Here is a 13,408-nt window from a genome sequence, read left to right on the forward strand (position 1 = left end):
GAACCGGCGACCTTCTTGCTGCGAGGCAACAATGCTAACCACCGAACCACCCTGCAGCCCCTTTGCTTAAATACATAGCTGTCAGTTTAAATGAATTACCATACAACAGGGCAGAGTTCGGCTCCTGCTCATTCACACACAACATGCCGATTCAAAAGCGAGCCGTCAGTGAAGGATTCCCGAAATAGACACATAAATATCTCACAGAGTGCTCGTTTCATATTAAATGTGTGACTGCTGGTGGTAAAAGTAGCAGTTTTCATTAAAGCCTCGGCTAAGCGAAGTAACGAGTCGAGTGCGTCTCTACCTCTTGTTTGTTGTGCATTGTGTTCTACAGTCTACAGAGGCAGTAAAGGTCAGTTAGTGTAGGCAGAGCTGTGATGACAGTTGTGTTTAGATGTTCTGCTCATAACCGACTTCTCTTTGTTGTGGAGCCTCTGGCTGCGTGTGTGTGTGTGTGACTTTCCCCGTGTGCGTAAACGTGCATCCACAGGTGAGTGTGTGTTTGCGGTCGTGTGTGTGTGTGTGAAGAGGTCAGGATATTTTGTGCCTCCTCAGATGTGCCAGTGCAGTGTGTGATCTCCAGCTCAGCTCTTTCATGTCATTGTTCCCCCCGGTGCCTGTGCGCTCCCTGCGTCCCGCTTGATCTCGGTCCCCCTCCGCCCCCTCTGTCCTGCCAACCTCCTCTCTCTACCTCTTTCTTTCCCTCCATGTGTGTCTCTCTCTCTCTCTCTGTTGCGTTTTTCTTCACTCGCGTTTCTTCAGTCTTCACTCAGCATCAATGGGGGACATCAGGATGTTTTAACATGTTTTAGCCCATAAATCACTGATTGTGTAGACCTTTCTTTTTATGACTAACCATTTTCCAGTGCATAAGGTTTTAGATTAATTCCTTGCCTCCCTGGAAGTAATTGGTTTCCATTCATTTGAATTCCCAGCTCAACACATGTTGGAGACATAAAATTTAATTGAAACGTAATGCAACAGTCTCTGAATTGTTTGGTGTTACAGTTATGAGCAGGTATGTGCTCCCGGGTGGCAGGAAATCCATCAAACAGTTTATGGCATGTTGGTAAGAGTTAAAGTAAAACCATCATAGTCATAAAAACACAGTGAGAGGCAGGATACAAGCAAAATAATTTCACTGTCAAATGATTCAAAGTTGCATCACCTTATGATATTTGCAGCATCTCAACTTAATAAAATGAAGAAAGTGAAATGTTTCGAATAACAGGCCGCAAATCAGATTTTACATTACAGTGACACAAGTTAGACTTTCCACTTTTCTGATTTCTCTTCTAATTGTACAAACATGCTTATAAAATGACCCGTGAACACCACAACCGAATAAACTTTACACCTATGTCCCGTGTCTACCTCCACAGCCACTTTAAGAATTGCCACATAAATTAAAAAACCTGTTTCTTAGGTTTCATAAAGCTTGAAAAGGACACAGGGAGGTTGGCGAACAGCTGAAAATCCGTCAAAACACAGTTTTTAAGAAGGCATAGAACGAGCCACAGTACCACTAATCAGATCCGCAGCGGTCATCCTCCAAAAGTGACGAGACGGACAGTGCACTAGTTGCACAATCTACCTTTAAAAAAACCAGACGGGCCAGTGCTTCAGACTTGGCATAGGGGTTATCAGCAGAAAGCAGAGTTTCTGTGACTTTTTTCCAGCACGATAACGATCCAAACCACACAGCCAAAATCGCTCAGGAGTTTCTAAAGAAGAATAAAGCGAAAACTGTGACCTGGCCAAGTGTGTCCCCTGGTTTGAATCCAATAGAACACCTTCAGGGTATTTTAAAGAGAAAAGCAGAACAACAAAACCTCTTCAACAGGGCATTTGAAAGGAGCAGTCTCTAAAGAATGGCAACTCTCTTGAAATTTGGGTGTCCTCCGTGCTGAGGAGGATTGATTTTATCAAAAATAAAGGTGAACACATGAACTATTGAAAGAAATACTCACTTTTGTTGCACTAACTTCCTACTAGAGGGCCTGTATTATTAATATGCTACATCTAAACTTAGAAGCTGTGGCAGTTTTGAATTGACATTTAGGTGATATTGCACAGGGATGTATTCACTTCTGTTGCATATTGTAATTGACTAAATGTGATGATGCCAGCGGTGTTATAGTTTGGTTACTTTGAAATAACATGCAGACTTTAAAGAGGTAGAATATTGATGGTCATTAGTGTAAAAAAAAGTTTGTTTTCTGATACTAAGGATAAATTATGAACCAAGTTATTTGAGAATAGCTACCACAAACAGAATGCTGTGACTTAAATGAAAGTTTCCATTTTTAATAACCATGCTAAAAAGAAGAAACACTACATTGCTCATTAAACATAACTTCACCCACGACCTTCTGAGATTGCTGATGGCCTGTACACACCTCTTGTCTTCACGGAAATGAAAACCCGTCCTAATTAACACCCGACTCCTCTGCCCTTTCGCCTCTCTTTCTTTTCATAGATATGGGGCTTCTACAAACAAGGCTACAAGTGTAAAGGTAAGAGACTAATTCATTGAGATTCTGTTCCGCGTCTGCTGCACAGATGTACTTGTTCCACATGCGAGGATGCTGCCTTCAAAGCATTAGCGAATCTTTTTGATGCCTTCGATTCTCGCCCATCACACACACACACACACAGACACACACACACACACACACACACACACACACACAGACACAGCCCGTCTGCAGACAAATATCCACATATTTTGGAGTGCTAAGTAAATGTCATCGGCGCAGAAGTCATGGCAAATACATCGCACTATTTTACTCTGTCCACATGCAAAGCTGGATCAGCCCCATCAGCTCCACATACAATAGACAATTATTTGCCCTTTCAGGTCTCCGAGTGGGCCGGTGTTTGAAGAAGAAGCGGCTTCATTTCACAAACGTACATACACACAAGTCAGCAAACCTCCAACACCTCCCAACCCCTGGTACTCCTGGTCATTAGCTTTTATAAATGCACACTCAGCGTGCTCCTTTCCCCTCTGTGGATGTGCTGCTAGTGGTCTGTGCTGATGCTGTAAAGTAAGTAGTGATAATCTGCAAATGTTACACTCTCTAAATAACTTATACTACATATGCTTCCAACCAGATGTCAAGTAAAACCGTTGGAAGTGATGCCAGAAGTGAAATGCAAATCATGCAAGTTTCCATCTGCTGGAGGCTTTCAAGAAGTGATTGATTACAGCTTGGTCTTCTAAATGGGAGAAGTTGGAGTGGGCAGATATTTTACAGGCAGCATTTTTTTTTTAGGGGGCTTTTTCAGTGTTCGATAAATTAGTTTCCGTCGGAGTTTATAGCAACAAAATGTCAGTCAGTGTGTGCCCCTGCAGCTTTTTCTTTCACCGTTTGTTTTGTTTGTATTCTTTGTGAGAAGTGAATCATTGTGTTAACACCGGCTTGAGGGACATGACAGCACGTGTGTGAGTCAGAGGATGTAATGTATTCATGTTCTCCTCATTCTCCTGTTGGAAAAACAAGCAATTCAATTACCAAATCTCTCTTGTCCGTTGTTGGTTTCAGCATTAACAGCTTCCTCGCCCATTCAAGCTTTCAGGTTGACTAACTGGTGCTTATTAAATAGCTTGCAAGTTACCATCAAACATTGGAGTCGCATAGCAACTACGGGTAATTAATGCTCCTTGGGGTCTTTGAGGTCTGTGTAGCCTTCACTGCACCCTGCACCTCGCGTATAGGAGAAGAAAGAAGACACTCGCTAATTTGTTAATTAGCACAGACATGTTCTGCTCGGAGCCAGTGCAATAATTTGGGTGTTTTTAAAGTCTTGTAAAAAAAAATGTCACACAACGCTCGGAAGGTCGGTCAGCTGTTAAAAGGCGAACGTGACCACATGATTGCTGTTTTTGAGCATTTCTTTGCACTGCACATAAAACCAACTCACACACCTCCCCTGAACCCCACTCGCTCTCCCGTGTCTTCTCCACTCTTGACGGAGTGCAGTTCGCAAGTCCGCCCGGGAGTTTTCGAGTGTTCAGGCTTGTTCCATTAATGAGACCAGAGGAAGTCAATGAGAGAGCCCCATAGCCATTCATCCCCATTACCAGTGTTAGCCCATACTCAGAGAGGTAGACAGAGCGGCAGGCACATAATTGAAATGAATCACCTACTGCAGTCCACGAGCGGAGTGTGAGCGCTCCGAATGTGTGTGTGTGTGGGCAGTTGGATGTGTGCTTTGGGGCAGTAGACGTCAGACATTTAGACTTATATAAGAGGCCTCTGAGTGTCTGAATGGATGCGGTGCTGCCGTAAAACCCCTATCCCAACTTTTCACGTCGATACAACAACACCATCACAGCAACAAGTCATGATTTCCATTTCTATTACAGGAAGTGCACTTTTTTCTTTTTTTTTTTTTTGCAAAGAGTTAGATGACACCACTCTCATATCTGTCCATTAAGCACAAAGCTGTTTAGCTTAGCATAAGGATGAGGAAAAGGGAGCGACGCCTTATATTTATTGGAGAGACACATAATGTTGAACAGTTCTATTACTTGTAAATCCCTCATTATTGGAGACATTCTGGGGCTTACTCCATTTGTGGCGGCGTTATATGGCCTCAGAGCAGTTAAAAAAAGGTTTTTTAATTGCCTCAATCTCACCATTAGATAGGCAGTTCATCATGAATGAAGCTAAGTACTTTGACCACTAAATGGGGCAAGAGTTCCTGAATGAAGGAGAAAAATAATTTTGTCCTTTTAACCAGCCTATTACACAGTGAAGAGGTGGTAATGACACGGAATGTTTTAATTTTAATGTTGATAAAAGTGGTGTCAATGAGGAATTTTGGGGTGTAGTGACACCGGTCCGGTGACTCACATGTTTTCTTGCTGCCTTGCTGGATGACCCACCACTCCTCTCCTCTTAGACTCCCCCCAGTTGCCAGAACTGTTGTCGGGCACGCTCGGCCTCACCGTGTGCGTGTGCCAGTGCTCGTGTGTCTGCATGACGTGTCGAAGCACATTTCTGTCGCCACTAGCGCTCCCGTTCGCCCCGATGTTTCAGTCTACGCCCGTCCCCCTGTCTGACCCTCTCTCTCCTCCTCTCTCCCTGTCTCGCCTCCTGTCTCGGCGGTTCTCCCTCCCTGCCCTCCGACGCCGTCGTCCTCCTCTCCTCTCCCGAAACCTCTCCTTGCCGCCCTCTTTCTGCCCCCACATGAACGACCCAGCCTGTGGGGTGAACTGCCACAAGGCCTGCCGGAGCCGCCTGGCCGTCGAGTGCCGGAAGAGGACCAAGAGCATCAGCCACGAGACACCGCCGGCCCTCCAGGCCCGATCCTACAGCTTCCCTCCGCCTGCCAACACCCCGCCCAGCCTGCAGAACACTGGTGAGATGCACACACATAGACGAGACGATCAAGGCCACTCTCATATCTTGTCTGTTGATGTGACATTGAAGCTACTGCAGAAACAGCATGCCTGATGTATGCAAAAGCACAAAAAACAAGTTCCAGAACCTAAATCTTTTGTATAATCCATGCAAAAGCTAAACTGTAGCAGCCTTTGGACAGAGCCAATCCACCTGTTCTCCCTTGTTTCTAGTTTATGTAGGTCCCTGCTGGCTGTAGCTTCACACACATGAGTCTTAATAAAAAAAAATAGAGAGGCTATTTTTCCAAAGTCAAGCATCTCATCCTTCCTTTAACAACTCCCACCTGTGAAGTTTCCATTTTTCCACAGGACATAAATGCAGCATCAGCTTTCCTGACGTCTGAATACACGCAGTACAGTTTGGCTGCCCGACTGATAAAACAGAATTTTCTTTTCCGAATCACTAATGCAGACATCCCCTCTCATAAAATTACAGCTAAAATCATAGCTTTGGGGGGATTTTTTTTAGTTCGTTGCCACCGCTGCAACACCTCCACTTTTTGACGGATGCTTTTGTCCTCCTCCGAGCGTATCGAGCGCTGACATTTGGAAGATATTCTCAAACAAAAGAGTGTAATTTGCAATGGAAATGTAATTGGCCCACCACCGTGAGGCTACTGACTCATTGTGGCAGTGTTTTTATCAGACATTAGCAAAAAGTGGTGCCCTGCCTGCTTCTGTTTTGTGTTGGCGCGAACCTGCTTGATCAGGGGGCTTCACAATGCTGCCAGGCAGATGGATTGGAATGACAAAGAGTCCACAGGCCACACATTTCTCAGCTTTAGGCAGTGTTTTGCATTTTGATTTGATTGTCCAACCTGCTCCTCATCACTTTCCTCTTGCTGTTTTCATCAGTAATCGCTGAAGAGGACATAGAGTCAGTGGAGGAAGGAGTATTTGATGTCCACCTATAACCAGGTGAGAGAAACGTTCGCTGTGAAGAAAAGTCACCCCTTTGCTTTTTTCCCCGCATTCCATCTGTGAGCTTCACTGACTGTTTTCACTGATCTGCGGCGTTCCTAATTGATTTTCACTTGAGCTAATAACACCCTATTTTAGAATTCGCGGTGTCAGGAAGTTCAGGCGGAGTTCATTGCCTCGAGATGCATCACTTGAGGAGCCCGATCAGACTCTCTGGAGCCCCAAAAAATGTCTCTAAACAGCTTTTATCACATTTGCAGTACTACTCCACTGTAAACAGACTTTGATGTGTAAAATCAACTCGGCTCCCTTTTATTATTCATCACGGAGTAAGCATTGTGTTAGGAACAAGTAGTTTGTAGTGAAGCAGTAAGTAGGTCTTTTTGCATTTATCAGATGAGCGTTAAATAAATAGTTTCACAATGTGGGGAATCCATTTATTTGCTTTCTTGCTGAGAGTTAGATTAGAGGTCTGGTGTCACTTCTATTTCTGTCCATTAAATATGAACAAAATCTGCTCAGCACAACTTCAAAAGCTCAGTCGTTAAAATCATTGTTTTATCTAGAGTGTAAAAATGTAAACACATTTGATTTTATGGAGACTATTTCATGTCTGTCCACTGTATCCTGGACATAATGCAACCAGTGGCACTTGCTGCACATATCCAGGAAATAGTCTTTTACGCTTAACCCTGGCATATAAATAATGAGCTTCAGAGGTATTTATGAGCAGGTTTTACCTTCAAACATATCAAAAATATTTCTTCTTTAAAATTGGATTCTCCTCATAAAGAGATCAGTACGTGTAGTTTAATAAGTGTAACCACACTAATAAATAAATAAAAAATAAAAATACCTTGAGGTGTTGTCATCTAACAACCTTTTTTTTTGGCTCGCGGCCCTTTGAAAAACATCAATGCCAACTAAAAAACCTCAAATCACAGTTTGAATTTGAATATGAGTTGTGAGCAGTTCAATCAAAGAGCAGGTTTCCGTTTCCAGATTGTTTGATTGGAACATTTCTCACAAGCCCACAGATGTGAAACTAATTTGTGTTTTACAAGAAAAAAAGCAACAGTAGATAACAGGAAAAATTAAACCCCTAATCTTCTATTAGAGGCACGTTTCTTCTTCCTGAGATGGATTTGATGTCCAGGGTTTGGAAACCACTGTTTTGACAAGTAGGCAAATGACCAATTTAAATAAGAACCACATCCTACAAGTGGGCTCTGGGGCAAAAGTGATCAGTTTGTTTGTTGCATATTTACAGTATTATGCATTGATGATACAAATACTGGAATAATGAAGGTCTTAAAACTATAATTTGTCACCAGCCTTGCTTTATAAGATAATATTTGCAACATTAAGGCACTTAAAAAAAAAAAAAAAGTAACTAACCCTCTGTACTCCAATCAGTTTCTAGGCGTTTTTGGGTCCTGTAGCATTTCTCCTCACTGTGGGCTCATTTTTCACTGCAGTATAAAGTCCTGCACCTTTATGGAAACAGCACAACCATGGCTAGAAGGAGAGAGAATTTTAAAATGTCCTCTGTGTAGTACGTCACAGCTATGATACCAGAAATCATAAAAACAAAAGCAAAAATTGAATTTCTTTGATTATGTAGCATGTGCAACATTTTTCCAGGAGCCCACATGTGTTAAACAAACTGTCAAAGCATACTATATATATTTTACTACTTACATTTTCAATTTATTTCCAATATCCTGACATTTAAGCACAGTTCACCCAAAAAAATCTTGAATTTTTGTCAGTTAACTGCTGGTTGCAAATGATTTACTAATGGCTTATCATTTTTTGCAAGGAAGATTTTTTTTGTTTTTTATAGAATTTGGTAAGTATAGATGCCTTATCTCTGTTTTAACTTTTAAACAAGACATGTAGGGTGAGTTATTTTGATGAAATGGTATAGTTTCAGGCTTAAATTTTTTTTTTTTTTTGACAGAACAGTGTCAAGACTAGTTCCCAGGATTCTGCCTGTTTTTACAGGTTCTGGCTCTGATAAATTGTGTAATTTTGGCATTAAAAATAAAAATAGCATGCTTTTCAAACCTGCTGGTGAGTTTTGGGGTTCAGACGGTTCATATTCTGATGCCAGATTACCTTTAGAATACATCAACCCAATGGACAAATAGGGAATGCCGGGCTTTTGGGGGCCCATGGTGGTTTCAAATCCTCGCCTGCTTTGTCCAGGGACACTACCTGTATACGCTGTTAACACAGTGCTGATGTGTTTTCGTGTAGTATTTTCCTACAGCCTTTAGCAACACCTTTTAATGCTGAATATAAGTGTATATCACAATCCTTGCAGGAGCCTCGAACTGAAGAGCGGTTTTGATGAACAGGCCAGTGACAGTCTTCAGCTCTCAATTTTTAGAATCCCTCCTACGGTTGGTGTGCAAGAGGCCAAATCAGCGACTGTCAGGAGCCAGACAGAGAATGTGTTACAGTGTGTCAGTTTTTACAACCCCTCAGCTCTGAGGAGAAATTGCACTGAACACAAGCCAGGAAAACCTACATGCTGCCACACAGTGGACACATACCGCAACCGCACTCCCCCTCCGACCCAACTCACATGAATGTGGCGACCGATGTGAATGGAAACGTCTTTGTATGGATTCCGTGTAAAATCTTTTGCAGTCTGTGTCAGCAAAGAGTGTTAGTGTAAAATCTTACTATATATATATAAAACAACTAAATCCACAAAATTGTATTTTCTTGGTGGAATGTTAAAGTCACTGAAGTTGATAATTTGAGCACACTTTGCTGCAGGCTGTCTTTTCTTTTGAAACATAAAAGAGGTGCTGTTATTGCCAAGAATGTAAAGCTGCCACCCAGACTAAGCTACGATCTCCTTTATCTGAGAAGCTTTTTTTTTTTTCCTCTTTCTTTCTTGTTTTGTTTATCATATTGTCTTGAAATACATTTCAGTGGACCAACAATGGGACCAATTTTGATGTCAGATAAAATATTGTTGATTTGTGGTGCCCGTCTGAAGTGTGATGACAAAAACGGCCATTTTGCCAACAAAAGAAACAGCTGAAATAACCGTGTAGACAGCTATAATTAGGATGGACTCGTATTTTTTGTCATGTTTACCTGAATATCAGTAACTGTCCTATAGTTATTGCTGTGGTGTTGTTTTCAGTATGCAGTACTGTCTTGTACCAGTGCACTGATAGATGACCTATCCTCTTGCAGTACTGTGAATGTAGCAGAAACAGTGAAACGCTGCTGTCAGATGAAGAACTCATCCTTCCTAATAAATATGTTGACAGCGCGAGAGCGGGAAACTGGCTCGCTTCCCACTGATTCCTCTGTTAGTTCCTGAATGAGCTCTGAAGTTTTTGAGACTGTCATCTCGAATAGAATAATCAAAAGAATCACACCAAAACCGGAGTAATGAGGCTTTTCATTTGACAGCAGCTTATAAAAACATTTCCCTTTGAATCTATTTTAATGTAAGATGTGTTTTTTGCTGCCTTTATCCTGCATGCTTCGTCCTTCACGGCTGTATTCTCTGGCCAGACATCTCTGTTGCTTTTTTTTTTATTTTTTATGTAGCACGCCAAATTATCATTTATTTAGGAAACATGTCTTGGAATTCCAGACAGAGGAAATGTTCCTGTTTTTTTGTGCCTGTTGAGAGATGAATTCAGACTTGCTGTGCCATATTGCTAACTGCTGGTTTGTCATTGAATGAGACTCCTCCCACTGCTGGTATTTATTTTTCCTGTATAAATACATAAATGGATGCTGGTCCTTCTGTTTCACGCCTCGCCTGACGCAGGATGTTTGTTGTTATGCAGAATGATGTCATGCTATTTCTTGTTCCCAGATGATTCCTCAGTATTAAATGCAGCAGGCATCTTTCTATAATGTGGTCTGATTAAAAAATTACGTGACTAATAAGAGTGAAACTGAAAAAAAAAACCCACAAAGCTTCGTCTTGATTTCTAAAAAAAGAATTCAGTCATCTTTTCATTTTGGTCCTCATGAATCAAAAGTGTATTAACGTTGATATTCCTCCATTTGCACTCGAGCGGAGGATACTTTCCGTTTGAGCAGCTGCTTTGATCTGAAAATATTGTCTGTTTTACTTCAGATTGTATATCAGCACCATTAATACTGATAATTTCATGTGAAAGCTGGCAATTTTGGTGATTCATGTGCTACCTTGCAGATTTTCATGTTTTAATTTGAAATTAACATAGAAGAAGAATTACTTTCTCTGGGTTGGAGAAAAAACTCTTCTGGGAGCAGCTTTTCAAATTTTAAAGTTAACCCTCCCCTAAAAAAATACAGCTGTCAGGTCCAAATCAAAGCTATTTTTCTTGGTTCCTAAAAAGGGGGAAAGTTAATGTAATTGTTCTTCTGTCTGAACGTGTCCCTGCATTAAAAGCACAATTCAAAATCCAATAGCCGAGCTGAATAAAACATAAGACAAAGATGTTTAATAGAAGCGAGGTGTGGGATGATTTAGTTGACACTAGCCGCAGCGCTGCTTAATAGCGGAACATTTTCCTACATTTAATACAAAACAGCCCATTTTAATACCGCGTGTATAGCCTGTAGCACATTAAAATATTGATGCAACTTCTTCTTCTTTTTTTTTTTTTTCCCAAACTCAGCCTTTTCTCAGATTGTTTCGCAGCAACACAACAGAGAAAATGAAAAATATTTGAACTGCATCCGCTCCACTTACTCCACATTCCACAACTTCTGCCATCCTTCATGTGACCATGATCCACTGCCCTCTGCCTGTCTATTATAGACATTAATAACCAGCCCTGAATGAGCCTTGGAGTCGATGCCACATCTAATTACTCTCAGAGATGAAGTCAGTCTGGGTCTCTGATTGCCCGGCCCCCTCTCTGTATGCTCTGTTCAATGGGAGGACATTGATCTAGCTAGAGCCGGCCTTTGAGTCGGCTCATATCTCATGCAGCGCTATGATACTGCTAAATGCTCTCATGTGTGACTATGTTGACTAATGGTAAGCTGATGAACTGCAGAGGTGGTTGGAACTTGGCCTATCGACCCCCCCGGTCACAGGCATGCAGGCGCTTATGATTATGCAACTGTAATGCCTGCAGCTGCTTGCTCCATCAGCAAAAGGGTCCGTCACTGGCTGTCTTTTGTGTCTTCTTTGAGCTGCACCGAAAGAAATCCCTTCAGGAAAGGAGACACAAAAGGACAGCATGCAGACTCCACACAAGCCAACAAACGACCTTGATGATGGTGGAACTATGATGTAAGCCTGGCAATCCAAGGCGATCTTTGAAATATCACACACACACATGCGTTCCCCATATTTCTCCACCACTGTTCCTCCCAAAGCCCGTACAATTGCTCCTTTAAAGTGTGTGTGGTCATCACCCGCTGCAGCATCGAACATCTCTTTTAGCTCGGTGATTGATACCTCCCATTCAGCTGTAGAAAAGCCCTCCTAGCAGCACAGCCATTTAGCCAGCAGCCTGAGTGATATTGATCTGCAAAGTCTGAAATGAGGGAAATTGAATAGCACCGCGGCTAATTGCATAGTAATGAAGGCAGAAGGGAAATAACCTCACACATTGTTAGCAATCGCACACTGTGACCTTGATTGCTAGGAAAGGAAAGATTCGGGAGGCCTGATAGTTGCAACGTGTTCGAGCTAAGATGTCATTTGCCCTCTCAACAGATGGTACAGTTCTGTATTCAATTAGAAAAGAGATGCACTGCATGTTGAGAGGCTATAAAATATGATATTTATTCTACAGCTATTGGCAGGTATTCCTTTTAGCAGCTATAGATACACATAAAAGGTTACCGTGGATGGTGGGGAGGATTTGGCACAATGAGTAACTACATGCGCTATCGATTTTTTTTTTGAGGAGCAGATCACTCTTAGTTTTGCTCATGTAAGACTAATGAACACATTATTGATTTCATGTCTGCTCATCAAAAACTGGGAACGCGGCCAAGCCCTGCGTCGTTTTGACGTCCGCTCATCTTTTTGAACCCACCACGACACCTGCATCTGCAATGCCATCCCCGTGTGGTGCACTGACTGCAAGCATCTGGAGCTGTTAACCCCATGCCAATACCAGGTCATGGCCGCCGCGCACCACTTGGTGGCAATGTTGAGCCACTGACTGGGGTCCGCGTGGCGAGGAAGGACTCCGACCGGGGAGGTGGGAAGGCTGCCAGTGATGTGGCAAAAACAGAGCCACTGTCAGGGTTTATGGTGAATCACAATGCAGCATCACAATGCTAGATAACAGCACTACATTTCTCTGTCGTTTATATGTTAGTTCCCATAAAAATCAAACCCGGGCATATGCACAAGAAGATACATACTGTAAATCAAATGAAATGTTGCTTCATACTAGTTTTTCATAAGCTGACAGTTATCCAGTCTCTCTTTCGCCCACACACAAACAAGCTGTGGAAACGACCCTCCAATTCCAATTTCAGCAGATAGACACTGAGTTGTGTTTCATATGTTTTCGCCTTCACGGTATGCGGGTTTTTCTTGACTTTGCCAAGAAAAAGAAATACATTTGTTATTTCGCATTAAAATCTACATCCACAGACACCTCTTGCTCAATTCGAGCAGCATAAACAAAATTGACGGCAAGTACAGTAAAACAAGTCAAATAGGCTCCAGTGAAAGTGCCTCCAGAGCTCTGCTTATCTGGCTTTGTCGACATTTAAGAAGCAGCTAGGCAAACAGTCTCGCACAAAGTCGAAAGGCGCTCCGTTAGACGGCCGCGGCCTTAATTGCATTAAGCTCAGTGCTGACTCTTGTGAAGCACTCAGGACTGTAGGGGGTTGGAATCCTCATTAGAGTAGAATCAGTTATGATGAACATTGCTTTAAGAAAATGTAACTTATGCCAAGGAAACCCAGTGGGATGTGACCCAGTCCTGTGGTTCTACTGTGTAACTTAAAAAAAATAATCAAAAATTAACAAAAAAAAAACCACTTCGATTGTCAGGTTAAATTCAGTGGTTTAAATGCTCTTAGGACTTTTCAGTGACTTCCTGAATGAAAGAGAACAAGAGACAA

The 13,408-nt window shown here is 42.2% G+C and overlaps 1 protein-coding gene across 2 annotated transcripts in view; it reads left to right on the plus strand.

Annotated features, from left to right (window-relative positions):
- Positions 1-10,288, plus strand: part of LOC103374160 (RAS guanyl-releasing protein 2) — a 44,633-nt gene extending 34,345 nt beyond the window's left edge. For both annotated transcript variants that reach the window (XM_008304197.1, XM_008304199.1), the window contains exons 14-17: positions 2,483-2,519; positions 5,215-5,373; positions 6,272-6,334; positions 8,667-10,288. In XM_008304197.1, coding sequence (XP_008302419.1) covers positions 2,483-2,519; positions 5,215-5,373; positions 6,272-6,330 — 255 coding nt within the window. In that variant the 3' untranslated portion in view covers positions 6,331-6,334; positions 8,667-10,288. The remainder of the gene's footprint in view (positions 1-2,482; positions 2,520-5,214; positions 5,374-6,271; positions 6,335-8,666) is intronic.
- Positions 10,289-13,408: the final 3,120 nt, after the last annotated feature.

The sequence above is a fragment of the Stegastes partitus genome, unplaced genomic scaffold, assembly GCF_000690725.1.
Source record: "Stegastes partitus isolate 25-593 unplaced genomic scaffold, Stegastes_partitus-1.0.2 Scaffold2161, whole genome shotgun sequence".
Classification (NCBI taxonomy): domain Eukaryota; kingdom Metazoa; phylum Chordata; class Actinopteri; family Pomacentridae; genus Stegastes; species Stegastes partitus.